At 39.5% G+C, this 27,293-nt stretch overlaps 1 protein-coding gene across 1 annotated transcript; it reads right to left on the bottom strand.

The window, feature by feature from the left end:
• Positions 1-2,568: 2,568 nt before the first annotated feature.
• On the bottom strand, positions 2,569-25,597 carry LOC121525308 (ectonucleoside triphosphate diphosphohydrolase 2). The gene is made up of 9 exons (XM_041811216.1): positions 25,202-25,597; positions 17,923-18,040; positions 13,017-13,167; positions 7,180-7,339; positions 6,549-6,776; positions 5,631-5,900; positions 5,277-5,396; positions 3,521-3,655; positions 2,569-3,413 (listed from the first exon to the last, which is right to left on the bottom strand). Exons 1-9 carry the CDS (start codon positions 25,316-25,318, stop codon positions 3,198-3,200), a joined length of 1,515 nt encoding a protein of 504 aa, XP_041667150.1. The 5' UTR covers positions 25,319-25,597; the 3' UTR covers positions 2,569-3,197.
• Between the last annotated feature and the right edge of the window lie 1,696 nt (positions 25,598-27,293).

Here is a 27,293-nt window from a genome sequence, read left to right as displayed (position 1 = left end):
ATTATAATTTTTTAGCTGTTATTTAGTGTGCTTTAGTGTTTTTTGATGTCTTGTGCCGTGATGTGATGTGATGTGTTGTGTTGTGCTGTGGCGTGATGTGATGTAGAAAAAAAAAAAAAAAAAAACCACGAAAAACCCCACAAAAAAAAAAACAACAAAAACACAAAAAAGACAAAATAACAAAAATATTTCTTGCCTGTTTTGTCCCTTCATGTGATGTTTTGTCATTATTTGTTTTGTGTATGTTGTCTGCATGTTGTATGTATGTTGTCTGCATGTTGTCTGGGTGTTGTCTGTGTGTTGTCTGCATGTTGTATGTATGTTGTCTGCATGTTGTATGTATGTTGTCTGCATGTTGTCTGGGTGTTGTCTGTGTGTTGTCTGCATGTTGTGTGTATGTTGTCTGCATGTTGTCTGCGTGTTTGCATGTTGTCTGCATGCTGTGTGTATGTTGTCTGTATGTTGTCTGCATGTTGTCTGTGTGTTGTCTGCATGTTGTCTGCATGTTGTCTGTGTGTTGTCTGCATGTTGTCTGCATGTTGTCTGTGTGTTGTTTGCATGTTGTCTGTGTGTTGTCTGGGTGTTGTCTGCGTGTTGTCTGTATGTTATCTGCATGTCGTCTGCATGTTGTATGTATGTTGTCTGCATGTTGTCTGCATGTTTGTGTGTTGTCTGCATGTTGTGTGTATGTTGTCTGCATGTTGTCTGCATGTTGTCTGTATGTTGTATGCATGTTGTCTGTGTTGTCTGTGTGTTGTCTGCATGTTGTCTGTGTTGTATGTATGTTGTCTGCATGTTGTGTGTATGTTGTCTGCATGTTGTCTGCATGTTTGTGTGTTGTCTGCATGTTGTCTGTGTGTTGTCTGTATGTTGTCTGCATGTTGTCTGCATGTTTGTGTTGTCTGTGTGTTGTATGTATGTTGTCTGCATGTTGTGTGTATGTTGTCTGCGTGTTGTCTGTGTTGTATGTATGTTGTCTGCATGTTGTGTGTATGTTGTCTGCATGTTGTCTGTATGTTGTCTGCATGTTGTGTCTATGTTGTCTGCATGTCGTCTGCATGTTGTCTGTGTGTTGTATGTATGTTGTCTGCATGTTGTCTGCATGTTGTGTGTATGTTGCATGTATGTTGTCTGCATGTTGTGTGTATGTTGACTGCATGTCGTCTGTATGTCGTCTGCATGTCGTATGCATGTCGTATGCATGTTGTGTATATGTTGTTTGCATGCTGTCTGTATGTTGTGTGCATGTTGTGTGCGTGTGTGTGTGTGGGTGTGCATGCACACAGGGTGTGTGGAGCATCTGCTGCTGTCCTCTAGTCTTCAGTCAGTATTTTCTACATGCAGTCTTGTCCTCTCTTCCTGTCTCTCCTCTAACAGCAGCTGCTAATGGCTCGTCTTCTAAATACAGACTGAAAAAAGAGGAGGTGATAGTTGTATACTCTTCCTCTTATAGTAGACAGCCTCTCCACCACCAAGACTCCTGCAGTGCCTCCCCGTGGCCACACATGGAAACTGGGTCTCTCACAGTCTCAGGCTGAACTGCAGGGGATCTCGGAGCAGCAGTGGTCCCCAGAGATGTGGCGTACAGGACCAACTCAAAGTGGAAACTCCCTGACGCCCATCAACCACTGCCACTGCTGTGGGAGAATAGCCCCACTTCAGTGTCCTCATTCTTCTGAGATGAGCTTAAGGAGCCTCGTCTGACAAAAATAAAATACACTGTCACAAGAGTCAAAAAGGTTCATGAACTCAAGTTTGCAGACAACAGCAAGATATTAATGTAGTAAATAAGTTTAACATAACTAGATCAGTAAAGTGTCATCTTGGAGTGCTTCACACCGTAGGTAAGGTGCATGATGGTCACAAATTAATTCATGTAGTCTGTTATTGGAACATTAAAGGTGAGTTTGATTCTCATGCATGTTTATGAGAGAGGTTTGTGTTAGATGCTGGTTGACTGTTTTCTTTGTCAGTGTGTCTTTGGACTGCAGGATAGGGACCTTAAAGACAGAAAGACCTTCATCAGAGATACAGAAAGCCAGACAGACCCAGGATGAGCAACAAGGAAAAATTGTTTTCCATATTTCAACAATGCTGCAATATTCAGTCTTCTCTCGAGGAAACAGAGGCCTGCAGAGATCTGCAGATTTTCTTCCAGCAGCATCAGCCAGATCCTCTCCAAACATTTCACCTTCTCCTTTGTTCTCCTTCAGTCCCTGCCCCACTTTCAGGGCCTGACCTGCAGATTTAAAGGGGACTTAGATATTAAAAGAAACATTTTCATTGATTATTTTCTGATCATTCATTTAACCTTCAAACCTACATCGGAGTTTTCTGTGGTGGTTTTTCTAGGGCTATTGGCTGTTTAATGAAGTGTTCAGGGCTTCTTATTCACTCTCTCTCCTTAATTGAGTATGCAACTAAGATAAAATGATAATATACTGTAGTTTTTCAACCCGTGAGTATAAATACGCTTTTTTGTGTTTAAAAAGGCTAGATGTCATAGACAGGGGATCCTTTTGTAAATCAGTTTATTTAAAAAAAAGGACCAAAAAACAATAACTCCAATAATAATAAAAAAAACAACACAACAAACAACAATTCAGAAATCAATGATCTACAAAATATTTTCAGTTATTTTTCACGAGACACAAATACAGCAAACATATTTAGATGAAACTGAATGAACAGAGTGAAATTAATTGTTAAGACTTCAATAAGGTAGAAAATTCTGGGTAAAAATCAATAAAAATGTTCAAAAGTGTGATCAAAATTACATTCAGACATATTTTAGAGTGTTAAATTAAACAGGAGAGAGCTGTGTGCTTAGATTTACCAATAATATTTTAAATGTGATGAATGTTTTTATTTGGGTTGGCTCTGAACTCTACAAACAATAATAACTATTGGATAAAAAAAATCCTAGAACTATCAGGTTAAAGTCTTGACTTTGGATTTCAATTTGAGGATATTTGCATCTAGATTTGATAAAAGAGAGGATTCATGTTAATGTGTGGTCCTACCATGCAAAAAGAAATATAGTGGACATGTTCAAAGCTAATGATAAATATGTAAGTCCCCATGTTCAGGGTAAGTTTCCTTCCTCATTTAACCACAGCTGGGGTCCTTTGACTCAGTACAAAGTAGACATACTTAAAAACAGAAGGAGTTCAGAGCTGTACAGGCTGTTAAAATATCTAGATGGGGCTTTCACTGCCTCCTTTCTTCTTCCCATTACGGGCACGGATTAAAATGAAGACGAGGACTGCAGCGAGCAGGAGGACAAAAAGACAGATTAATGTTCCCCATGCCCCCGGGGTCAGGGCCTTCCTCAGCCCAACAGTCTCTGCAGGCAGCAGGTTGCTCAAACTCAGCATGTAGCCCAGAGCCCAACCAACTGAGGTGTCACCTGCCTGGAGGATAAACAACAAAATAAATACTCTTAATCTATAGGTCTTTATTTACTTAAATGTATAAATATATCTTCGGGTGTACTTTAAGGTGAAGATAAAGATGTCACCTTCTTCTGAAATGAAATGCGTGGAAATGACGTCTCATCAAAGCCGTACCCTCTCAACATGAGAACATTAACAAACACAGAGGAAGCACAGTAGTCCTGCAAACGAGACTTTTGCTCTGGAGCAAGAAGCAGCAGCTGAAACATACAAATAACATGTTAAAAATATTTAAACACAATGAAGAAACAAAATAAAATGTATATGTAACACAAGTTTGACACTTTATGAAGAGTACACAGAGTGCAACGTGTGCCAGTAGAATGTTTAAAAAACTTAAAGGTCCTAACTGTCAGTTTGCCCAAGTAAGAGCTGCTTTGACTCTACATTGCCCATAAAAAGCTCTCACCCCCTTTGATGTTTTACTCTTTTTTATTTTATAAATCAGTCATGGTCAACACAATTGGGCTTTTTGACACAAAAAAATGCAAAAGAAAAATACAAAAGAACAATTGGGCTTTTTGACACACAAAAAAAAACAAAAACAAAAGAACTTCTTTAGTGTCAAAGTCAAATCAGATTTCTAGAAAGTCGTGTCAATTAAACAAAAATACTGAATTCAACAGAAGTCCAGCCAATCAGTGCTAGCAGTCTCACATTCAGTAAAATGGGGGTCACCTGACTGCAGTGAATGTGTCTCAAGTGATTGTAGTATAAAGACACCTGTGTCTGGAAGGTCCAGTCACTGCTTAATCAATATTCCTCGCTACCATTACACCATGAAGACAAAAGAACACTCAAAGCAACCCAGAGTAAAGGTTATTGAAACTTATAATGTAGGGGATGGATCTCCTAGAGTTCAGTTAAATCAAAGGAATATAGAACGTGTAAATCTGCCTAGGTCAGGATGTCCTCACAAACTGAGTGACTAGTAAGAGAGGCCTCCAAGACACCTATGACTGCTCTGAAGGAGTTACAAGATTCAGCAGCTGACATGGAGGAGACTCTGCATACAATTATGGGAGAGTGGCAAAGAAAAAAACCACTGTTGAAGAAAACTCATTAAATCTTGACTACAGTTCATCAACAGACATGAGGGAGACTCCATGGTCAAGTGGAAGAAAGTTCTTTGGTCTGATGAGACCAAAATGGTGCTTTTTGGCCATCAGACAAGACACTATGTTTGGTGGACAACAAACATTGCACATCCCCACTGTTAAGCATGGTAGTGGCAGCATCATGCTGTGGGGATGCTTCTAGGCAGCCGGCCGAAGAAGGCTTGAAAAGGTAGGGGGTAAAATGACACAATATAGGAAATCCTGGAGGGCAACCTTTCCAATCTGCAAGAGAACTACAGCTTGGGATAAGATTTATTTTCCAGCAAGACAATAAGCTGAAGCATAAAGCCAAAGCTACACAGAAATGATTTAAAGACAACAAGGGGAATGTTCTGGAGTGGCAGAGTCAAGAAAGAAGTAAGATTCATCCTCCAAAAAGTATTTCAGTCCAAACTACAGAAATTACAAAGCTGTCATCACTATTTATGTCAGTGGAAAAAATCTACAAGTTGGATGAATAGGCTCCGTATTTGTAAAATTCTTTAATTGGCCAGCTTTAACTGGACTTATTCATTAAACTCTAAAAGTAAAAACGTTAATTTTTATTCTAATAAAAATCTTTTGAGTCATTGCCGATGGCCATTGAGATTCCACAAGATATGATGGGTAATAGACTTTTTTCAACTGCTCGTAATCAACACATGCATGTTCACATACATGAGATACTTAGAATAAGATAAAAATTAGCAGAAGAGACGAATACCTGATCGAAGGTCATGTTGCACACAGCTCTGGCTGCCTCCTCCAGCTGTGGAGGAGTGCTCACAGAGATGCCTGTGATTTGCTGCAGGAAGGAGTGAGTGTAGAAGAACGCAGAGAATGCCTGATAACAGAAATAGAACAAAATTACGGCCAAAGCTCATTTTGGGGTAATAGATATCATGATAGGAAGTAGTTCAGCTGTAAACACATATGCATATGGAAATCATCTGCAGAGCTTTATTTCTTTTCTCTTCAGAGTCCATGCTATGATTTCTAGCATGATATATCTGCCATTACAGCATGCAAACCCAATCTCTAATTATAGAAATTCTATACAACGAGGCCTGGTGCTTACCATAAAGCTTCCTGTGACGTTTGGCTGGAAGACTTTATCAAAGGAGCACTGGGAGAAGGGGCAGCTGTCAAAGGAGAAGATCTCTGACACATTGCCCAAACAGTGTTCATAATGTCCGCTGCCTTGTACTGTCAGAGAGGCCGTAGAGCTGTAGGGGCTGGGTTTGGACTCCACTGTACACGGGGAGTTGAATATGCTACTCATCTCTAAAGTCCGACTGTGGCCTGCAGGATAGCAGGGATGAGTGATTGAAGGAGAGTAACCCTGAGACTGAGAGAGAGAGAGAGGAATGACATGTTTGTCAAAGTCATTAAAACTCCTATGAACATCATGCCTTATATTCTGTTACAAGATTCAAAGAAAATATGTGGGTTCTTTATATTCTTTAAGAAGTCTAAAAATAAAATAATTAGAAATCAACTAATGTTTGTACTTCAGATTTTATTAGGAGAAGGGGTCGACTGGTTACTGACCTTGCCAATTATCTTAAAAATATTTGCCATTCAGCTAAATTAGTGCTAAATTTAACATTATGCCATTATGCTGAGGAGCTCTCAGAGCTCATAATAACCACAAGATCAACATTCACAGAAATCACTGGAGGCTAATGCCACAACTATAGCCAAGAACCTCATATGACCCAACATCAAAAATCCCGAAATATCCCTTTAATACCGGCAGCCATTCATAGCTGCATTGTAAGCGCTCAAAGTCCAAAAATTTCAACAACTGTACAGCACATTAATTGACCTTCCAGTCAACATGACCTCCTGCTGTTTCAAATGTTGATCAGATACCCTGATAACATGTTTTCTTGTTCAGTTTTTATTCTCTCTCCAGTGTTTTCATACCAATACTATAACAAGGTGGAAAAGCACTACATCTCTACATATTTACATGTTTGGTTTTTCATTTTACCTTCAGTACATGAGCCAGCAGCCTCTTCAGGACCTGATCCTGCCCGTAGCACAGGAAGCTGTGCGTGTACAGCGAGTACACCTGGCCATAAAGCTGCAGCTTCATCATGTCCTCTTTGTCCTCCACATCCTCCTCAGTAGCAAACGTTATCTGGGTCGATGCACCGCCAAAATCAAGCGCTCCCACTGTGGGCTTGCCAGAGCTGAACCAGCGCCCCACAAAACCATACTGGAAAGAAATGGCATGATTAGCTTTGTCATGCTTATTATTATCAGCACAGAAATCTGGTTTCTATGGGGGATGTATTTTATAAGCAAACTCTTCTCAATCCAATTTCTCCAGCTGATCCCAAGGTCGAAACAAAAACCCACCCAGAAGGGAGTTATGTATAACTTATTATTAAGAGAGGCCACTAGGTGTCCTCAGACTTCCTCTGATGAGCTTCAAACAGTCGAACAACTCAGATGAGATCATCTCTGCAAAAAAACCCAAACATGATACCTGACAATACTTTGCCTTTTTTTGTTGAAGATCCTTCATGAATCATTCATGACTGACCGAAGTTAATAACCATGCTCCCACTGGTTAAACCCTGCTGTAAACAAACAATACTACATTAAATCTCTGGCACCTTGATGAAGTTCTCTAAGAGATAGTTGACAGTGACCCAGCCGTACGCCCCCTCCTGCTGACCACTCAGTATGGCTGCTCCCCGATAGCTGAAAGGGTAGGACTGGATTTTATGGCCCACTTCCTGCAGAATCCGATCAGACTCCTCTGGAGTGGACATGCTGGTCGAGAAAGACAAAAAACAATTAACTAAATGATTACAGCAAGCTGCAACTACAGCAATATCATTTTTAGACATGAATTTAGAGGATGTAATAACTGATGCTTTAACCAAAAGACCCCACCACTGAGATCAGTTTTCTAAACAGACACCCCAAAAAAGCTTTACCACAAAAGCCTCAGCCAAACACTGGCACTATTTTAATGATTGATAGGATCACGTGCTGCAGATTTTTTTTGAGAAAATCTTACATACTCTGAAGAAAAAGCTTCAGCATACTGTCTAAATCATTATCAATATTATTAACAATATACTTTAAACATTTAACTGAAAGAGGAGATTACAGTCTGAACTGTACAAACACGTTGGCAATATTTGAACAAGAGGGTGAAGCTGGAGGGGGCACTTGTTCAAATATTTAAAGGCTCATTTATGAATACAGGCGGCGCTTCCCATTCATTTATTCTGTCCATATTTGTGTGTTTTCTGTCAAAGTTGCCAGAAACAGACCAAACATTGCAATACAGTTATCATGGGGGAAGTGGTAAACAATGCAGCCAACAGCTCAAGACAGAAAAAACACAACGTGAAGAAAATTTGAAAAATGGTGGGACTTTTTTCAAATGTTCTGAGGAATTATGGTGTGGTGTGAGGTGCTGAAACTACAAACATAGGGTGCATTCAGAAAGTATTCAGACCCTTTAACTTTTAATATTTTCTTATGTTGCAGCCCTACGTTACAGTAAAAAATACATTTTTATTCTCATTAATCTACACTCAGTAACCCATCATGACAAAGTGAAAACAGAATTGTTGAATATTTTGCAAATTTATGAAAGATGTCTCTTATATCTCTGGATCTTTGCTTTGATCTAAATTAAATTCACTGGACATGATTTAGAAAGGCACGCACCTCTCTACTGAAGGCCTCACAGCTGACAATGCATATCAGAGAAAAAACCAAGCCATGAGGTCAAAACTGCCTGCAGAGCTCAGAGACAGGCTTGTAGACAGGCACAGATCTGAGGAAGGCTACAAAAAAATTCTGTAGCACTGAAGGTTCCCAAGAGCGCAGTGGCCTCCGTAATTAAAAAAAAAAAAATGTAGGAAGTTTGGCACAACCAGGACTCTTCCAAGAGCTGGATGCCATGCCAAACTGAGCAATTACAAGAGATGTGACCAAGAACCTGATGGTCAGTCTAAGCTCCAGAGATCCTGTGTGGAGGTGGGACAAAGTTCCAGATGGATAATCATCACTGCAGCCCTCCACTAATCTGGGTTTTATGGCAGAGTGAGTAGACGGAAGCCTCTCCTCAGTGCAAAACACAAGAAAGCCTACTTGGACTTTACAAAAATAACTCAATGAGAAAGCCAAATGTGCTTTCATGTGTTTTACACTGAGGTGAGAGGGGTGTGAAGCTTTTCAAATCATGACTTATCAACTTGATACCACAGGTGGACTGTGGTATCAAGTTGATAAGAGGGAACTGTGCTAAATTTCAAGACAAAAGGGTCTCAATACTTGAATTGCGATACTTCAGTTTTTATTTTTAAATACATTTAAACAAATTTCTAACATTCTATTTTCACTTTGTCATGATGGGATACAGCACTGATCATCAACTGGCGTCCCAAGGGCCAAATCAGGCACCCCAAAGCTTCTTATTCGGCCTCCATTAAATTCAGAGAAGGAGGAAAAGAAGATGTTCTGGTTTTAAGATTATCTTTTGGCTTCAAATGTCTGCAGCTGTTAAATACATCCCAAAAACAATTAAGAACTGAAATATTTAGTTTAAGAATGATCTGATTTTGATCTGTTTTTACAGAAATTCACTCATCAGTCATTATTAGAAAATCTTTTTTTTTCTTTTTTTTTTAAAATGGGTTAAAACTAAAATGTTGCAAAGATGGCCAGAGTAAGTGATGAAAAGGGGTTAGAGAGTGGCAAAATGGGTTGTGGAGAGGCACAGAGTGACAATAATGTGCAGGAAAAGAGGTTAAAATGTGGCAAAATTGGTTAAAGAGCCAAAAAGTATAAAAATAGATTATTAGTGGCAAAAATGGTGCAAAAAAGTGGCACTAAGGGGATAAAACGTGCAGGAAAAGTGGTTGAAAAGGGGCTAAAAATAATGGAAAAATGGTTTGAAAGAGGCAAAAGCATCTAAATGGGGTTAAAAGTGGCAAAAATATAGCAAAAATAGCCTGGCAAAGTAGTGAAAATGGGTTAAAGAGTGGCACACAGGAACAGTAATTGGCAAGAAAGTTGCAAAAATGGGTTAAAGAGTGGCAAAATAGGCAAAAAGTGGCAAAAATGATCAAAAATAGGTTAAGATGGGCAAAAAAGTTCATCAGAGTAGACCAGAAATGAGTCACGCTGTAAGTGTTCAGACAACATACAACTGTCATGGAGAACCACAAATTTAGTACCAAAGTAGAAAGACTTCCTTTTACAGCAGTGAGCAGGAAAAGTTTTGTGCATGTGTTTTCCACAGATAAACATCTGAGCTCCTGTGCATTGACTGCAATTATATAAGTGTCAGATTTATACTAATGCAGAGGAAGGTTCTGATTGCACAGACAGGCTGTTGCCTTTCACTCAAACTTCAGGACACATTTGCACTGAGTGAATGATTTCCATATTCAACCCTGGCTGTGAGATTTGGCAGCTGCATTCTGCTCAACATTTGCATAAAGTCAAATCGTACTTAAGGACAGTGATGGCGTCTTTCTCAACAGTCCGTGCTCTTGAGGAATCGTGAACAGTCACATGGTACCACTCACCAAACTATCCAATACTGAGAAGGTGCATGCAGCGAGTTTATGACAGCAGCTATTACCAATCCATTTATGAGCTCTACACACAGGAACTTAAACCATTTTGCAATCATATGATTCAGACAACCCAGACTATACTCTGTGCTTGTATTCCCTTATTGAAATAACAGATGAGAAGAGACAGAGCTGATAATCTGGACAGACAACAGGCTGCAGGCGGCTGTGCATGCAGAATATTAAAATATGTGATTCGAGATAAGATATGCAAGTTCACTGAGTCGAGAGGATGTCACTGTAACTACTGTGAGTGCAGACGTCTGCGGATTCAGTTAAAATAAATGTTCTTTTACAGCAGTGTGTTGGATCAGATCCATTGTGTTGCATAAAGGGATGTCACTGCTGATAGCATTAAAACTACAGTGAGAAGTTTTAACAGCTTATGAAACTGACTGAAATAAATACTGATGCTTCAATATGACCTACAAAAGTTAAGAGACCATGAACAATGAGACTGAATCCTTCTTTACAGGGATTTTAATGCCTTAAAGCTGCCGCTGGGTCATTACAGGGACAGCACAGATACCAGAAGCCCCCTTATGAAAACTAATTTTTTTTCAAGTATTTCCCAAGTGCTATTACACAGAGCAGAGTAAGGAATGTTTAACACAGCTTTCCCATCATAGTTTTATTTTAGATGCTTATATGCACACAGAAAAAAAATTATTTCATAGTAAAAACAAAAACTACCTAGGTCTATTGAAATTATTAGCCCCCTTCAGAACTGACTTTTTTGTTGAGCCATAGCAAAAACCACTGTTGTGCTCTAACTTTGTGAAGCTCAAAGCTTGTAAACTCAACTTAAAACTGAGGGTTTTCTTCTAATTTACACACAGTATAAAAACTTCAGTAAGAGTTTGAGCTGTCACTGGAGAAAACATCATAATGGCTGTAGACGGGAGTGTTTATCTGCTTGGTATAACAAGCTTTACGTAAAAATGGACCAAGAAAATATGTTGACTCGCCCCTACAAAAAACGTACAAAGCACTTCATTTCTCCCAAAAAACCCTCTGTGTCAGGCACTAATTTACGATGCAGCTTTCTGCATTTTGTCTCCTCCTGCCTCTGCCTTCTTCTCAGGAGCGATCCTGAGTTACCTGGTGGAATAGGTGCTGAAAATGCGAACCCATGCACGAGATGGGTGCATGGGTTCGCATAATGGGTGTTATGGAGTGAAAAGGAAACACAGCTGACTATTAGCATCACGGGGGCTAATAATTTAGACCCTGGTAATTTTTGTGTTTTGTGAAATAATTGTGTTTTGTGTTGTGTTGTACAAAGTAAAATAACATAAGCATCCAATACAAAACTAGGGTGTCTTAAAAAACTGCAATACAAAAATTCCTTGCTCTATTTAAGAGCACTTGGGAAATACTTAAAAACTAAAATTTTCATGGGGGTTAATAATGTTCTTCTCATCTGGATGTGGAAGTTTAAAGGTCACATATTTTAGCTCTTAAACACAAGTTTATTCTGGTTTCAGAGGTCCCCAAAACATGCCTGGTAAGTTTGTTGCTGAAAAAACACTCCAGTAGGCCTGCACGATATATTGGTTTTATTGATTAATTATTAATTTTGTTTAGGATGAATCTTTAAAAAAATTCAAGATTTTCTGATATTCCTCCGCGGTCGTCTTTCTCTCCCCCTGGTGCTCCCGTAGTTTACACCGTACCCCTCCTTCACCACAGACGCACACACAACAGCACAGCAGCTGGTGCAAATCCTGAGTTTCGTCCCATAAGAACTGAATATTTTTTGTCAGCTGTTTGGACCTGGTTCAGGTTTGCAGTTTCAGACCATGAACCACAGCATGCTGCAAAATTTGTTTAAAAGCCATGGAAACTAAAGGAAGCAGCACGGCAAACATGTCAACATCTCAGTCAAGGACATGCAGCCGTCATGTTTTAACGTGAACGCCCCCCAATGGGAAATAAGGTGTAGTCAACTGCAGCTCAACTCACCTCAGCATTACAGAAGTGAAATCTAAAACTAAAGGAGCTGTTAACACCATATTGTACATACAGAAATAAAAAAAAACAAAACATTTTTTTTTTAATGTTTTGCTCAGACATGAATTCTGTATGCAAATAACTACAGCCTTTCTGTGTTGATGTAAACTCTCCTTGCAGTAAAAAGTGGCATTTTTGAGACCAAATTACAGCTTGCTCTAACCCAAGAGAAAAATTGAGTTGGAGTTTGTTACATTTAATTTTTAAAATAAAAGAAAAACATGCTTTTACTTTTTTGGTCATTTGTGTGTTCCTTAAACAAGGATAAGAAAAAATCATTTGAAATTGTAAATCAAATTTTCTAAAAGAAAATCAGGGATTAGATTTTTAGGCCATATCACCCAGGCCTACACTCCAGTAGTGGATTTCTGCATGTCTAAAAAGTCCTCCTGTATCTGTGGCTTTAAACTTTGATGAGCTGTCTGACTCCGCCCCTCTCAGGAAAGAGAAACTTAATGGATGTGGCTCTGAATCCTTCACTCAGCTGGCAGCTGAGAGGAGGATCAGAAGAGGGGGGTGGAACTTTCTTCCAACCAACCACATCTGGGGGCGGGGCTAACTCCCCACATGACATCATCAGGGGAAAATCTGAGAACAGCTTGTTTCAGCACACATTGATATTTATTGTTGTAAATCAGGATGTTTAGAAAGGCACTCTGCTGTAGCTTTAATATTGTGTAGTATTTAAAATAGAAGAAAAAGTAGATTCTCTGAGACAGTTGTAGAGCTACAATGTGAAGAAATGTGACATGTTAACAAAGACAAAGGACCACAGCAACATAAACAAAAACACAGAGAGTCTCCTCTCTCTCTCACACACACACAAACTGACTCACTGCAGGAGCCTCATGCCAGCTGTGGCTCCCAGGTACACAGGTGTGAGCTTGTGTCTCTCTTTGGGGATGTCTTTCACCGCTTGGTCCAGACAGACCTCCAAGCTCCTCCCCGCTGCTCCCTGTTGGCCTGCATAGCTCGAGATTCCTCCACCTGAACCGGAGACAATAAGGATAAAATACACCAAAATCCACATCAGAATACAACACAGACACGTACCATCTTGTTCATGCGCCATGAAAAAAATGCAAATTGGTCACACCCTGAAGACAAGAATTGTCCTAGTTACCTGACAACATGATCACACAATGTTCCAGCGACTGTGGGAACATTCAAGAAATAGACAAGGAGGCAATTACTGAGGAGATTACACTAAAAGACTGGATCACATGATATTCAATATTGTGCTGCTAAATCAAAAAGGAGGGGCGAAATCCTGCATATCTAGTGGTTTTTAGAGTAGGGATGTTTATTTCAATGACAGTTATAAGATCTGTTAAACAACAGTTATAATACTGATCAATCTCAGAATTTTCATATTTTTCCTTGAAAACAGATTTTGTTTCATAGTGGATTTGATTTTCATCTGTCCTAGTGGAATACAGATCTGCTTTTATCTTGAAAGAAAAAATAACTTCAGGCAGACTTGCTTACTTACTGATTTACCGACTTTAACTTTAAAAGAAAAAAAACGTTTTAATTAATCTTGTACATAAAAATTACTTAGTAAAATAGAGTCTTACGTTAAGGAAAGCAAATTGAGGTTTTTTTTCCACAACATTTGACATTACTGCCTTCTTCTTTTGACAGTCAGTGGTGGTTAGTAGATAGCTTTCACATGGAGAGGAGTCTGGCTGCAGACTGTTCATCTCTGACTGCCACTCTCACAGACAGTTCATCTGAACTGTTTCAGAACGGATATACAGTCAAAAAAACGTTCCATTTAGGATTAGGGTAAGGGTTAGGATGCCACAATAAAGCCAAATAAATAGTCTGGTTAAGAAAAAAGATCATCCTCCATGAAAACGTTCTAACTCAGCAAGCGTAGCTTACCTAGCACCATTAGCTGAGAAAGCTGCAAAGCTAACATAGCTATTTAGCTGACTTAACTAAAGCTATACTCAAAACTCAGCTATATATACTACATAACTATCTTGCTACGCATCTACGTTTGCTAAAGCTCCCGTTGCTAAAGCTAACTCAGCTACATTGGCTAAAGTAGTAATGCTAGTTACGTAGCTAGCATGTTAGCTTTAGTTAAAGCTAATGAAGCTAAAATGAGCCACCGTTCATGTTACTACTTCTTAAACAGGTCTAAACATAAGTTAATCCCAGATTGGCCTTCTGACTTTTATCTCTTTTCTATTTATGAAACGTAGCTTGTCGTGATGTTTGTGTGGTTATTTCAAGAAAGTAACTGCCAGGCTTTAAAGAGACATTTTAGCAAACATAGCGTTAGCTGGCATAGCTACAAAAAGAATGTAGTTATGTAGCTTATACAGCTGCTTTCTGAGTGTAGCTTTAGTTATTTTAGCTTCATAGCTATGTAGCTTATGTAGCTAATGGGGCAAGGTAAGCTACACCTGCTGAGTTTGAATATTTCCATGGAGGACGATCTTTTCTCCCTAAGCAGACTGTTTATTTGGCTTTATTATGGTATCCTAACCCTTACCTTAGCCCTTGTCCCAAACTTAACCCTTTAAAACATGAGTTTCTGGACTCTTTTCTTATTTTAACCATAAAAGGCCCAGAAATGTCCTGTGAGTATGTGCTTTTGCCCATTTTTCCACAATACTTAGAACTTTTAATACTTAGAACTTCCGGTTTGTAGATGAGACTGTAGACAGCTATAACGAGGATTTCCTGGCCGAATAAGTTTAAAAAACGGAGAAAACCCTTATAACCATAACTCGACGACAGAAAAATAATTAACATGGATAAAACATGGATAGATGGATGTTAAGAGTGTTTTAACAGTTTAAAATTGGAAAAAAAAAAAAAAAAAAAAAACGGGGGAACATTACGCTAGAGTCTTAGTGAGAAAAGGGGAAATTACAGTGATAACCACATGCTGGCTGTGAAGCACAGTTTCTCAGCTTTCAGAAACTGTTTGAATGTTTCCAATAACACAAATAGTCATGCAGTTATGGTCATGCAAAGTGCTCTTCAACAGCACGTTGTTGGCGACGCGCTAGAATTTAAAGGGTTAATGGAAGATTAATCTGATTTTATCTAGAAAGTTTTGAACTGTATTCCTATTCTCTAGTAGGTGCCACCTCAGATGAACGGCCCGTGAGTGGTCGTCAGAGATGTACTGTCTGAAGCCAGACTGTCTAGTTCACTAGCCACTGTTCGGCCATAGGACCACATTACAGCAAGGTAAAAATAATTAAATACTTTTAAAATGCTTATTTAACAATCATGATTGTTTCAACATTTAAAAATCATCACCCATCTCTATCTTAAAGTAATATAACTGTCTGATTTCAGGTTAGTTTTTAAATCACACAAAGTACTGGAGTTCTCCTAGACCTCTGCCATTTCAACACTTTGATGAACGTAGAGTGTAAACACCGTGCTCATGAGTGATTGAAGAAGAGAGTGTCTGTTTATCTTAGAGCAGAAACATAATGACCCCATGGCAGAACAGGAGTGGCAAAGCCCTGAGCTCACCCCTGACTCTCACCTGATTAATGATCGCCTCAGACTGAGATTTTTCTGCTCTGGCAGCGAAAATATAATCTCTTTACTTGAAGAAGGAAGCCCTTATCTGTACTCACACCCAGTGTTGATTATGTAACAAAAAACTAACTTTTTCAGAGTATTATTGGTCAGTTATTGAGTAACCACATCATTGAGAACAAGGAGTTTGCAGAGGTCACGTTTTGTTTAGTTTCACTGTCAGAGGATTAAAGGCAAAGTCCACTGGTGAATGGTGTTTTCAATAACAAAGAGTTTGCACTCAAATGATTTAAGAACTGAATGGCAGCCAAAGCTGTGCAGGTTATAAAGAAAAAACATGTGATACAGAAGAGTTAGTCATGTAAAAGTTTAAAGACTGAACAGCCCCTTATAGACTTTAGTTACTGCATTGTATGGCAGACTTTATGAGTCATGATAATGGCTAGAATGTTGGACCTTGGACTGTACATCAGAAGGCTGACAGATGTAATTACTTACACATAACACAAACACAGTTTTACACTTCCTAAGGATAAATTTTATAGCATCAATAAAAACTTTTCCAACTACACCCACTGTTAACTTACCTTCTTATTATCTGTATGTGCAGTATGCTGGTGTCATGGAATTTCAACCATAGTTCCCCAAGATTAAGTTAGATGCATATAGCTAATAAGGTTAGGGGTTAATAAATTAATGCAGTTTTCCAGGGTATTTAAAAATAGCCACGGTAATGCATTCATTGTCATCATGAAAAAAAGATGCTGTGTAATGTGTACATGTTTGTAAAAACTGATGTCCATTCCCAACAGCAGCACCATTACCTGTGTGGAGGTAATACAAAGTGATAACAGAACACCTGTTAATGATGTAGCCCTCATTTGTCAGATAAAGAACCTGAATTTGGCCTTTTTTTTTTTTTTTAACAAAAAAAAGAAACCTCCTGACTGACCTCCTTCAATAGAGGTCCAGCCAATTGGTGCTAGTAGTCTCAAAATTAGTGAAATGTGGATCACCTGAGTGCAGTGAATGTGTGTCGAGTGATTGTAGTGTAAAGACACCTGTGTCTGTAGGTTCAATCCCTGGTCAATCAGTATTCCTGGCAACCATTACACCATGAAGAAAAAAAACACCCCAAGTATCTCAGAGAAAAGATTATTGAAAAGTATAAGTCAGGGAATGGACACAAAAACATTTCCATGGCACTGGACATCTCCCAGAGTTCAGTTGAATCTTTCTTCAAGGAAGGAATATGACACGTGTAAATCTGCCTAGATCAGGCCATCCTCATAGACTGAGTAACTGTGCAAGAAGAGGACTAGTGAGAGAGGCCACCAAGACACCTATGGCTACTCCGAAGGAGTTACAAGCTCCAGCGTTTCCAAGTGAGATGGAAAAGACTCTGAATACAACAACTGTTGCCGTGGTTCTTTATTGGTCAAAGCTTTATAGCAGAGTGGCAAAGAGAAAGCCACTGTTGTAGAAAACTCAGATTACATCTTGACTTGACATCTTGAGTTTGCCAAAAGGCATCTGGAAGAAAGTTTTTTGATAAGATGAGTCCAAATTAAGCTTTTATGGTTTGTATTTATGTTCCAAACAATCACAACAAACACACCATCCCTACTGTAAAGCATGTTGGTGGCAGCATCACGCTGTGGGGATGCTTCTCAGCAGCCGGCCTTGGAGGGTTTGTAGAGGGTAAAATGAATGTGCGCAAAAATATAAGAGCCCTGAAACTCCACTTAAATAAACCGATGTTTACAGCTGATATAGTCAGATTTTCATAGCCAAAATATACGCTTTAAATAATGGCCGAAATTTTCATATCTGCTTATGCTGTAATCATACTGATAATATCGTGCTTCCCTGGTTGCTACTGTTGGAATGTTAACAAGAATTCACCAAGATAAGGTTCCAGCATCACTCATCTGATTTTTATTAAGAAAATGACCCAACAGAAGGGAAACAGACAGTTCTGCAGTTGTTATCAGAAACATTTTCATGTCCGTTTGGTCCTTTTTAAAAAATGTACTGTAAATTAAGGTCTCTGTTGGAATATGTTGTCCCAGCTTTGACTCTGGTCTGACTGCAAATACTGCCATTCTCCTAAAAGAAGTTATCAACTATTCAGAGCCAGCTCTCTGCTCTGTGTAGGAGCACTGGCACCAGTGTTTGATAAGCCTAACAGAGATTATTGGTGGAAAGAGAGGGATGATAACGTACCCTTAACATGACATTCCCTGTGCTGGGTGACCACGCCTGTGCCATTCTGCTTGTCTGCTGGCCATTTGTAGATGTACAAAGCTGTGTGTGAAGATCCAGCATCCAGGACGATCCCGTACTGCAAAGAAGGACAGGCAGAGACGATACAACATCAACACAGAGGGAAAGTGGTGGAGAATAAGCACAGGTTAACATTCCTTAACAAAATGGTGATTAAAAAGGAGTAAAGTTAACAAGGAGAAGAACATGAAAGAGTTTCTGATATTTGCTATGTAAAATACATGCATCTGGAAGGAATTTGGCTGCAGACTTGGTTAACTCATAAATTTGGTCTTCAAAGAAACCCCCCAGGTGTTCAATAGTCAGAGACAGGTGTGGGAAAGAGACAGTTGAGGATTTTACTGCAGTGTCTATAAACACTGCTTCCTAACTGAGGGTCTAGGAGTCATAAAAAGCAGAGTTCTGCATTAAGGTCACCAAAATTTGATTTGCGTATCAACTGTGATCTTGCTGCCCCACTTATCAAATAAGCCAAGGATACCACTTACCAAGGATATTTTGGTAAGAACATTTGTCTGTAGCCCTATTCTGCTGAGATTTAATCAATAAAAACAGTTTAGACTGATGTAAATTTTCTCTTTTTTGTGTGGGTCTTCAGTTCAGTTCTCTAGAGTAGGGAGAACTGAACTGAAGACCCACACAAAAGGTCCCTCTTACCCAGTGTTTATGATGCTTACTCATGTAATGCAGAGAAGGCATAAGAAAAAACAAATGATCTGGAAAAAGGTAATTTAATCACTCTGCACTTGTGAGCCTGGGCCCTGCTACACTGGTCAGTAGGTGTCTGGCCAAGAATTAGCATGCCACATTTGACTCACCTAGATAGGGCTTGTGCAAAAGGACCACTTCAAGCTGGTGTTCCGCAAAACCAAGTTGCAGCAATATTTGAGGTGAGCCCTGGTACCACCAAGTGAGCGTCCCAAGAAAATGACACCCTAAGGCAGGGCTATTCCAAATTCAACCGGGCAAAATTTTGAAATCAAGTAAGCTGGGCCGGACATGCCCAGTAAGCAGCTGAGCCAAATTTGGAACCAATACAGATCAATTTGATGACAAATATGCACTTTTTATTCATAGTCTCCCTTTTAAATTTGGCAAAATGATGAAAACACAGTAAAAAGTGCATAAAATACAACAACAGAGCTGTATTTGACCATATCTGAGGTAGTAGAGATGTTTTTTTTTTCACTTGTATAAAAATAAAATAAATAGAATGAAAAAATAAAATGAAATTCTATAAATAATTATGTACCCAGGCATATCTTAAAGTGCATAAAAACTAAAATTGCACAGCTGTAGCTACAGTTGAAAAGGACTCATTTTATACTCAGTATCTTGGGGCTACTTCTGTCAGCAACGCTAGCCATGCTTCAAAACAACGCAGTGCATTGTAGTTGGACTGTTGCTAGGCTAGGGGGAGTGTTGCATTCCTGTGGGAATTTATGCAAACTTGCGAAACAGGTTGACCTCTGCATCTCTGGCTTGATCACAGTCTGGGCCACTGGGGGGTTGGTTCTGGGCCGCATGTGGCCCCCGGGCCGCTCATTGAATAGGCATACCCTAAGGAGACGGTTTCTTCACCCTGTCAGCACTTAGGAACCATAGGCTGTCTTCTACAGAGTTGCAGTTAAGGTCAGCAGGATGATATGACTATAGACAATCTGGAACAGACTGCACACAGCCAATCTGCGGTCTCATAGTGCTGCCTGAAGGCAATTTCAATGCAGAAAGATATTGAGACTAGATTCTGCAACCAGTGGCAATCCTATATCTCCACAGTCTGGGACTGAAATCTCCTCTCACCCCCACAGAGCTTTATCAGAGTTTCTCAGAGACTACCTCCAGAATTTGGGTGTGGAGAGGATGGACTGACCTGCCAGCAGTCTTGACCTCAACCCCATTGAACATCTGTGGGATCACCTTGGGTGTGCCAGAGTGACAAATACGACCACGTTGGCTGACTTGTGACAAATGGGATACCACCCTACAAAGTTGTGTGACCAGGCTGGTGACTAGCATGAGGAGGCGGTGCCAGGCTGTTGTGGCTGCATTTGGTTCTTCCACACACTACTGAGGCTCCTGATTGTTAAAAGAAAAAAATATTTAAATGCCAATTTCTTCATATTTCAACCATCCAATCCCCCAAACAACACCAAACAAGAATCACTGGCAGAGAAGATTTGATAAACTTTTTTATGGGCACAACCCACATACTCAGCTCTGCTGCTCATCCCAAAAATGTATGTTCCTCACAAATGTGGCACCATTTAAAAGGGAAATAAACAGGCTTTTCAACAGTATAAGATTTATTGCCATGAAGCATTGTTACAACAAAGGAGTAATCTACCAAACACAAATTTCCTTACCTTTTGTACCAGTTTTAGTTTATTGGGCAGGGAACATGTACAACATAACTGCTTTGCCAAGATTAGCTATTATCCAGAGATCAGTGTCCAGCTTGGATCAAAAAATCTCATGCCCACTAAGTCTGCCCAAAATCTGAGTGTCATGATTGATGACCAGCCAACCTTTAAGGTTCATGTGGCCTCGGTTGCTCTGTCCTGCTGATTTGCCCTCTATAACATCAAGAGGATCAGACCCTACTTGACAGAACATGCAACACAACTTCTGGTACAGGCTCTTGTAATATCACGCATTGACTACTGCAACTACTGTAACTTACTGGCAGGCCTCCCTGCATGCACATTTAAACTTCTGCAAATGATCCAGAACGCAGCAGCAGCGTATGCTAAATGACATTGTGACCTTGTACTAGGTGAAGCTATTTTACATCCATGGTGCAAACAATACAATCCCTGCAATTGAGGTGATATTTTTTATATTTGAGAGCATCTAAACTCTAAAAAAAGTTTTCCTGTTGAATTTACTCATTGCTTTCCCAAAAAATAAGTATTTGTTTGTAATCGAGGATTTTTTTTTTTTGCCCCTGCACATGAGTTTTTGCCATCATTACCAAGCTTTTTTTAACTAAATAAATAAGATTAGGACTGTCTTCCCAGTTTGGTAGGTTAACATATTTCCTAAATTGCCTGCAAAAACAGCTTGTTAGTTTGGCAGTATTTCCAATTTCAGTGTAATATTGACAATAAAATCAGGGCAACTCTACTGCTTTAATGAAAGGAAACACTCAGAATGTGTAGTAATCCAACCATGCAAGAGGGAATGTGACAGACGATCCAAGGGAGAAGGGCTGCACGCACATGCACACATGCTTAACTTCATAAATCAGTGCAGAAATCGATACACACGCTCCTCCTTTAGTGCTTCAAGATTCAAGCGAGCATACGTCTCCATTCAGAGCAGGTGAACAGCAACATCACATGGACCTGTGCCGAGCTATTCCTCATAATATTTTGTCATTACTGCAGTGCAGTCAGTCGTAAGGACTCGCTCTAACATTTGCCAAAATCACAGAGGAGCTCTAATGACCTGCTTTGTCCTTTCATTTGAAAAACGATGGGAACTGTTGTACCCTGCAGAATTTAAGAGAAAGCCTTTTGTGTCCTTTCTGTTGTGACTGCTCGATCACATTGTGACTCACTGAAAAGGCGGCTACATGCACTAAAAAAAGGCCCCACGGGATATAACTGGTGACACAAAAAAAGGCAAGGAGAGTGAACAAAAGCAGGAGAGGACCTGTGCTACAAAAAGCTGCCCTGCATGCAAGGGGGTATTGCACAACAAGTGCGTACCTTTCATGTTTCAAGATATTTTTGATGCATTTATTAGATATAAGGTTACATAATCCTAAACCTTACAAGACTTGTAAACAAATCACATTTCAAAGTCTTAATCCTTGATTTGCATTCTGAATGCAGGCAGTCTCTGATATCAACAGGTCCAACCACACTCAGTAGTTTGATCCTTTTGTTTCCTTACAATGAGACAACTGTACAGATAATCATTTCAGACAACCTTTGGGAGACCTCATTTCAGCCATTAGGGCACCTGAAGGTGCATTTTCACAATACAATTGATGAGGAGTGTTGTCCTATTCCAGCCAAAGTAGTTAAACTTGCTCTTCTTTTCTGTTTTAGAGTGCAGAAAGCAATGCATGTAGCTAGTCGGAGGTTAGAAAATGTCAGACAGGAGGACATTTACCCCCTGTTTTGCCTTGCCTGCAGGAGCAATGGGGAAGTCACCCCTCATGCAGCAGCAGAGGTCATAGCAGAGGAGTAAAGGGAGGAATGCACTGGCAATGTAGCATCAGGGATGGCACCTGATCGTGTGAGTATGTGGAGCTCCTGTGGTGCATTGAACTATCTCTACATGCAATTCTGCAATGCTGACAGAAAATGTGCTTTTTGTTTCTTCAGATTTCTATTTTAGGGTTGTAGTTGTATGGCAGTAGATAAATAAGGATATAAGAGAGAGTTTGACAATTAGATAAGGAGCCACAGGTAAGAATCTGTCCCAAACTGACAATCTGATATCTTACCTTTCTGCAATATACTACACTGTGTCATGAGAAAATACAGGAAGTTACTCAAATCTAAAGTGCATTCATTAATCTACACTCAGTATCCACTCATGACATAGTGAAAAAATAATGAATTACCTCCGCCAAGGAGGTTATTTGATTGGGTGGGTTCGATTGTTTGTTAGCAACATAACTTGAAAAAGTTGTGGACGGATTTTGATGAAATTTTCAGGAAATGTCAGAAATGGCATAAAGAAAAACTTTTTTAAAGGATTCTGTACTATTGGGAGATAGGGCTAATGGCAGAGGTCTGCACTGTTACAACTTTACACCAGGGGATGGCGGACATGAGTAACTTCCATCCCAGCAGCATTGTTGGGTGTGTTTCTATTCAAAGTTTTGGAGTTTATAGAGCTTGAATAACGCATGCCCGGTCGAGGAGGCGAGTTGGAGCATAACAGAGAGAAAGCGAATTGTAGCGAGAATACTCACAATGCTGGGTGGAATAGAGGAATATTCACCCTCTGCCATTACTTCCAGTCATCCAGTGAGACCATGGGTGAGACTGTCAGTACATCTGTTGGCACCAGCAGGCAATGCTTCCACCATGACAGTCCACCCATAGCAAAGCCAATGCTTTGCCTCACTGTGATTCCACCCCACCAGGAAGGGAGTAATCAGCAAATGCCATGGTGGGGGGCACATGGGGATGGATCCAGGAATTTTTTTTTAAGGATTCTTCACTATGGGGAGATAGGGCTAACAGTGGAGGTCTGCGCTCTCCGAGTGCTTTTCTAGTTAAAAATAAAACTAAAATATCACACTGATACGAGTATTAAGACCCTTTGCAGAAACATTTGACATTTAGCTTGGGAGCCTCCATTTCTTTGGATCGTTGCTGAGATGTTTCTACAGCCTGACTGGAGTCCAACTGTTATAAATTAAATCAATTGGACATGATTTGGAGAGACACAGACCTCTCTACAGAAGGCCTCGTGGCTGACAATGCATATCAGAGCAAAAACCAAGCCAAAAGGTCAAAGGAACTGCCTGCAGAGCTCAGAGACAGGATTGTTCCAAGGCACAGAAATTTGCTGCACTGAAGGTTCCCAAGAGCACAGTGGCCTTCATAGTTCTCAAATGTAAGAAGTTTGGCACAACCAGGACTCTTCCAAGAACTGGTTGCCTGGCCAAACTGAGCAATCTGAAGAGATGGGCCTTAGTAAGACAGGTGACTTAGAACAAGACTGACTGAGCTCCAGAGATCCTGTGTAGAGATGAGACTGGCTCCCCTCGGTGCAAAACACATGAAAGCCTCTTTGGAGTTTGAAAAGAACTCCACATGAAAGCCAAGTGTGCTTTCATGTATTTTGCACTGACCTGAGCTTCCATTTAGCCTCTGCCATAAAGCAAAGATCAGTGGAGGCTGCAGTGATGGTTGTTCCTTCCTGGAACTTTGTCCCATCTCCACACAGGATCTCTGGAACTCAGTCAAGAGTGACCATCGGGTTCTTGGTCACCTCTCTTATTAAGACCTTTCTCCCCTGACTCCAATCGAGGTGTAGAAACATCTCAACAAAGATCCGTTTTCATTTTATCAGGATGGGGTACGGAGTGTAAATTAATGAGAAAAAAAAAGTTTTTTGACTGTAGCAGACTGACATGACTGAATGATTGGGCAAAATAATCGAATAGTGATTTTTTTCCCCCCAATATTGCAACTTGATTTGATATGCAATTATTCTTTAAGTTCTTCATCTGATGTATTTTCCAACAAACACCAGCAATACATTGTCCTTTAATATAACCAACATAGTATTAGATTGAACAAGGGCTGAACAATTTGGAAAAATATTTAATTGTAATGATTTTTACTTGTACTGCAAATTGGATATGAATTGAATAGAGGAGAGTGATAATTTTATGTCATTCTCATATGTAATGAGAAAAAAGTACAAAATTAAGAAAGTAGGATTTTTTGTAGGGTATTCTAAAAAATGCCACTTTAATGACTGCACAATAAATGATGCGTAACATCTCTGCTGCAAAAAAGTATTCAACTGGGTAATATAATCTAATTTTTGATTAACTTCCCAGCCCTACTGGAGATCATTTTGTCTTTATTTGTAGCTTAGGCTTACAATATTTAAGAAATAAATAATTTACTTTAAAAAACAAATACACCACACACAAGCCAGATTGCCTGCTAATATTTTTTAAATATCAGTGCAGACCTCTGCAGCCTTACCATTTTCAAATTAATGTTATTTTAATTTTGTCACACTTTGACTTCCATACAGTTCAGTATTAAGGGTGTAACATTAACCACAAAATAAAGCTTACAGCAAAAGCAAGGTATTAATATGAGCGTATAAGCTTAGCTTCTTTTCAATAAAACAACTATAATTTTGTCATTCCCTCATAGTTCATAGCTTAATATTACATAGACTGACTTATTATTTTATTTTTGTCACTCCTTGGCCTCTGTACTATACATTATAGGCTGCAAGGTTTCCTTATATTCAAGCTAAGCAGATATTAACCGATGACAAATATCAAATAATGAGATGTGTTTGTGAGGGGTGAACGCTGCTGTGGACTAAAGTGAGAGAGGGAGTAGCTTATATTAGCCTTCCATTAATGCAGGCACCGTAGTCACTAAATTCTAGTGTCACCGTTTGAAACGTAACATCTCCTCACTCCAGGGGCACAGCTTGGGTTACACTATCCCGAAATTTTACACCCTTCTCCATAAATACCCTTCAGAACCGACCTTACCATGAACCCCGGAGCCTCCTGGATGTCTTGAGTGGGTATGGTGAGTAGCAGGATCGCAACAAGTCCAAACAGCAGCAGCGCGATGGGGACGGCAGTGTGAGCGGCGCGCTGAGCCATGAAGTGAAAGTGAGAAGAGCTGCTCGTCTCTCCACCGGCACCGAATCTCGACTTAATAGCGGCCAAGTGGGAGAAGTGGCTGCTGGCTTCCCGCTGGCCGGGCGTTATCACTGCCCGACTGTGGTTCACGCTTCACCTGCTGCCTGCCTCCTGTTTTACATTTCACTTGAGCTAGCAAAGCCAAGTGTGACCTGAATTTAAGCTCCCGACTTCCGTGCGCAGCCAAGTCGTTCTCCATGAGCCGAAAACCTTCCTCCCGGGTCAGTGCCTGAAAACAGCTCCAAGGCTACTGGTGCCATGGAGGGAAAAATGTTTTTATGATGGCCAGTGCTGCTGGTATGGAAGCCCAGTCATGCCAGTCGAAGAAAAAGGATATGCTATAATGGTGAAAAAAATAATCCCAGTCATAATGAGACATAAAGTCAAAATTAGGAAATTATATTTATGAGGTTTTTAAAAATATCAGTTAGTCATAACTATGGCATATTTTTAATCTAATGATATCAGCTTTTAAAATTAGAGTTAGGCAATCTATCTTACACCTACTGCCTCATTATTTTCCCTTTCATCTCATTATAACTTACTATCTTGTCTTCATTTTTGACTTTTTATCTTTAATTTATTTATCTTACAATTATGACTGTCTCAAAAGTTTGACTTTCATCTCATCATTTTGACTTAATATCATAATTCTGGCTTTTTATAATGAATCGTTGACTTTTTATCAAATAGTCTGACTTTTTAATGCCATCTCTTTTGACTAAGAGTCTCATTATTATGATTTTTATGTCATAATTAAGACCTATTATCATGATTTTTACTTCTTATCTTGTGTTTTTGATTTGTATTATTTTTGCTGAGTTTCATCATAATAACTTATTGGCTCCTTTTTGAAGAATTTTATAATTAATGCAAACAAACATCAATGAATTTTTGACTTTTTAATCATTAATTTTTTTGACAAATACAATTTAAAAATCCTCTTCAATGTAAAAGTGAAACATATTTCTACAAAGTAATGACAATTAAATAACATGGATTACTTGAGTGCAGTGAATGTGTCTTAAGTGATTTTAATGTGAAGACACATGTGTCTGTAAGGTTCAGTCGCTAGTTAGTCAGTATTCCTGGCTACCATTACACCATGAAGGCAAAAGAACACTCAGAGAAAATGTTATTGAAAAGTATAAGTCATGGGATTGACTCCAAAACACTTCCACGGCACATAACACCCCTGGAGTTCAGTTAAATCCATCATTAAAAATGTAAGGAATATAGCACATGTGTGAATCTGCTTAGATAAGGCCATGCAAGAAGGAGACTAGTGAGAGAGGCCACCAAGACACCTATGACTACTCTGAAGGAGTTACAAGCTTCACCAGCTGAGATGGGAGAGACTCTGGGATGGGAGAGAAGCTTTATGGGAGAGTGGAAAAGAGAAAGACACTTTTCAAGAAAACTCAGATTGAATATCCACTAGAGATCACAAACGGCATGCGGGAGACTCCATGGTCAAGTGGAGGAAAGTTCTTTTGTCTGATCAGACCAAAATTGTGCTTTTTAGGATCAGACAGGACGCTATGTTTGGAAAACACCAAAAACACCATCCCCACTGTGAAAAATGGTGGTGGCAGCATCATGCTGTGGAGATGCTTCTTGGCAGCCTGCCCTGGACAGCTTTTAAAGATGTGGGAAAATCTTATTCAGTCTGACAACACTTTGAAGAAATCTGTTTCCACTTTGACATTAAAGAGTTTTTTTTGTCTGAAGAGCCAATTTATATTGACCATGATTGATTTATAAAGGCAATAAAAGGTAAAACACCCTAGAGGGTGAATACTATTTATAGGCACTGTAATTTTGACTTAAGTTTTATATTTTTTCCAAAGTACTTAGTTTTTATTTTCTTTCTTTCACTGGCAAGAATGGGCTTCCATATGCTGCTTACTTGTAATTGATGTTTGAGCTAGAGTTA

This window comes from Cheilinus undulatus, linkage group 17 (assembly GCF_018320785.1).
Source record: "Cheilinus undulatus linkage group 17, ASM1832078v1, whole genome shotgun sequence".
Taxonomy (NCBI): Eukaryota; Metazoa; Chordata; class Actinopteri; order Labriformes; family Labridae; genus Cheilinus; species Cheilinus undulatus.
Note: the sequence above shows the minus strand (reverse complement) of the source record. Positions and strands in the feature narration are given on the sequence as shown.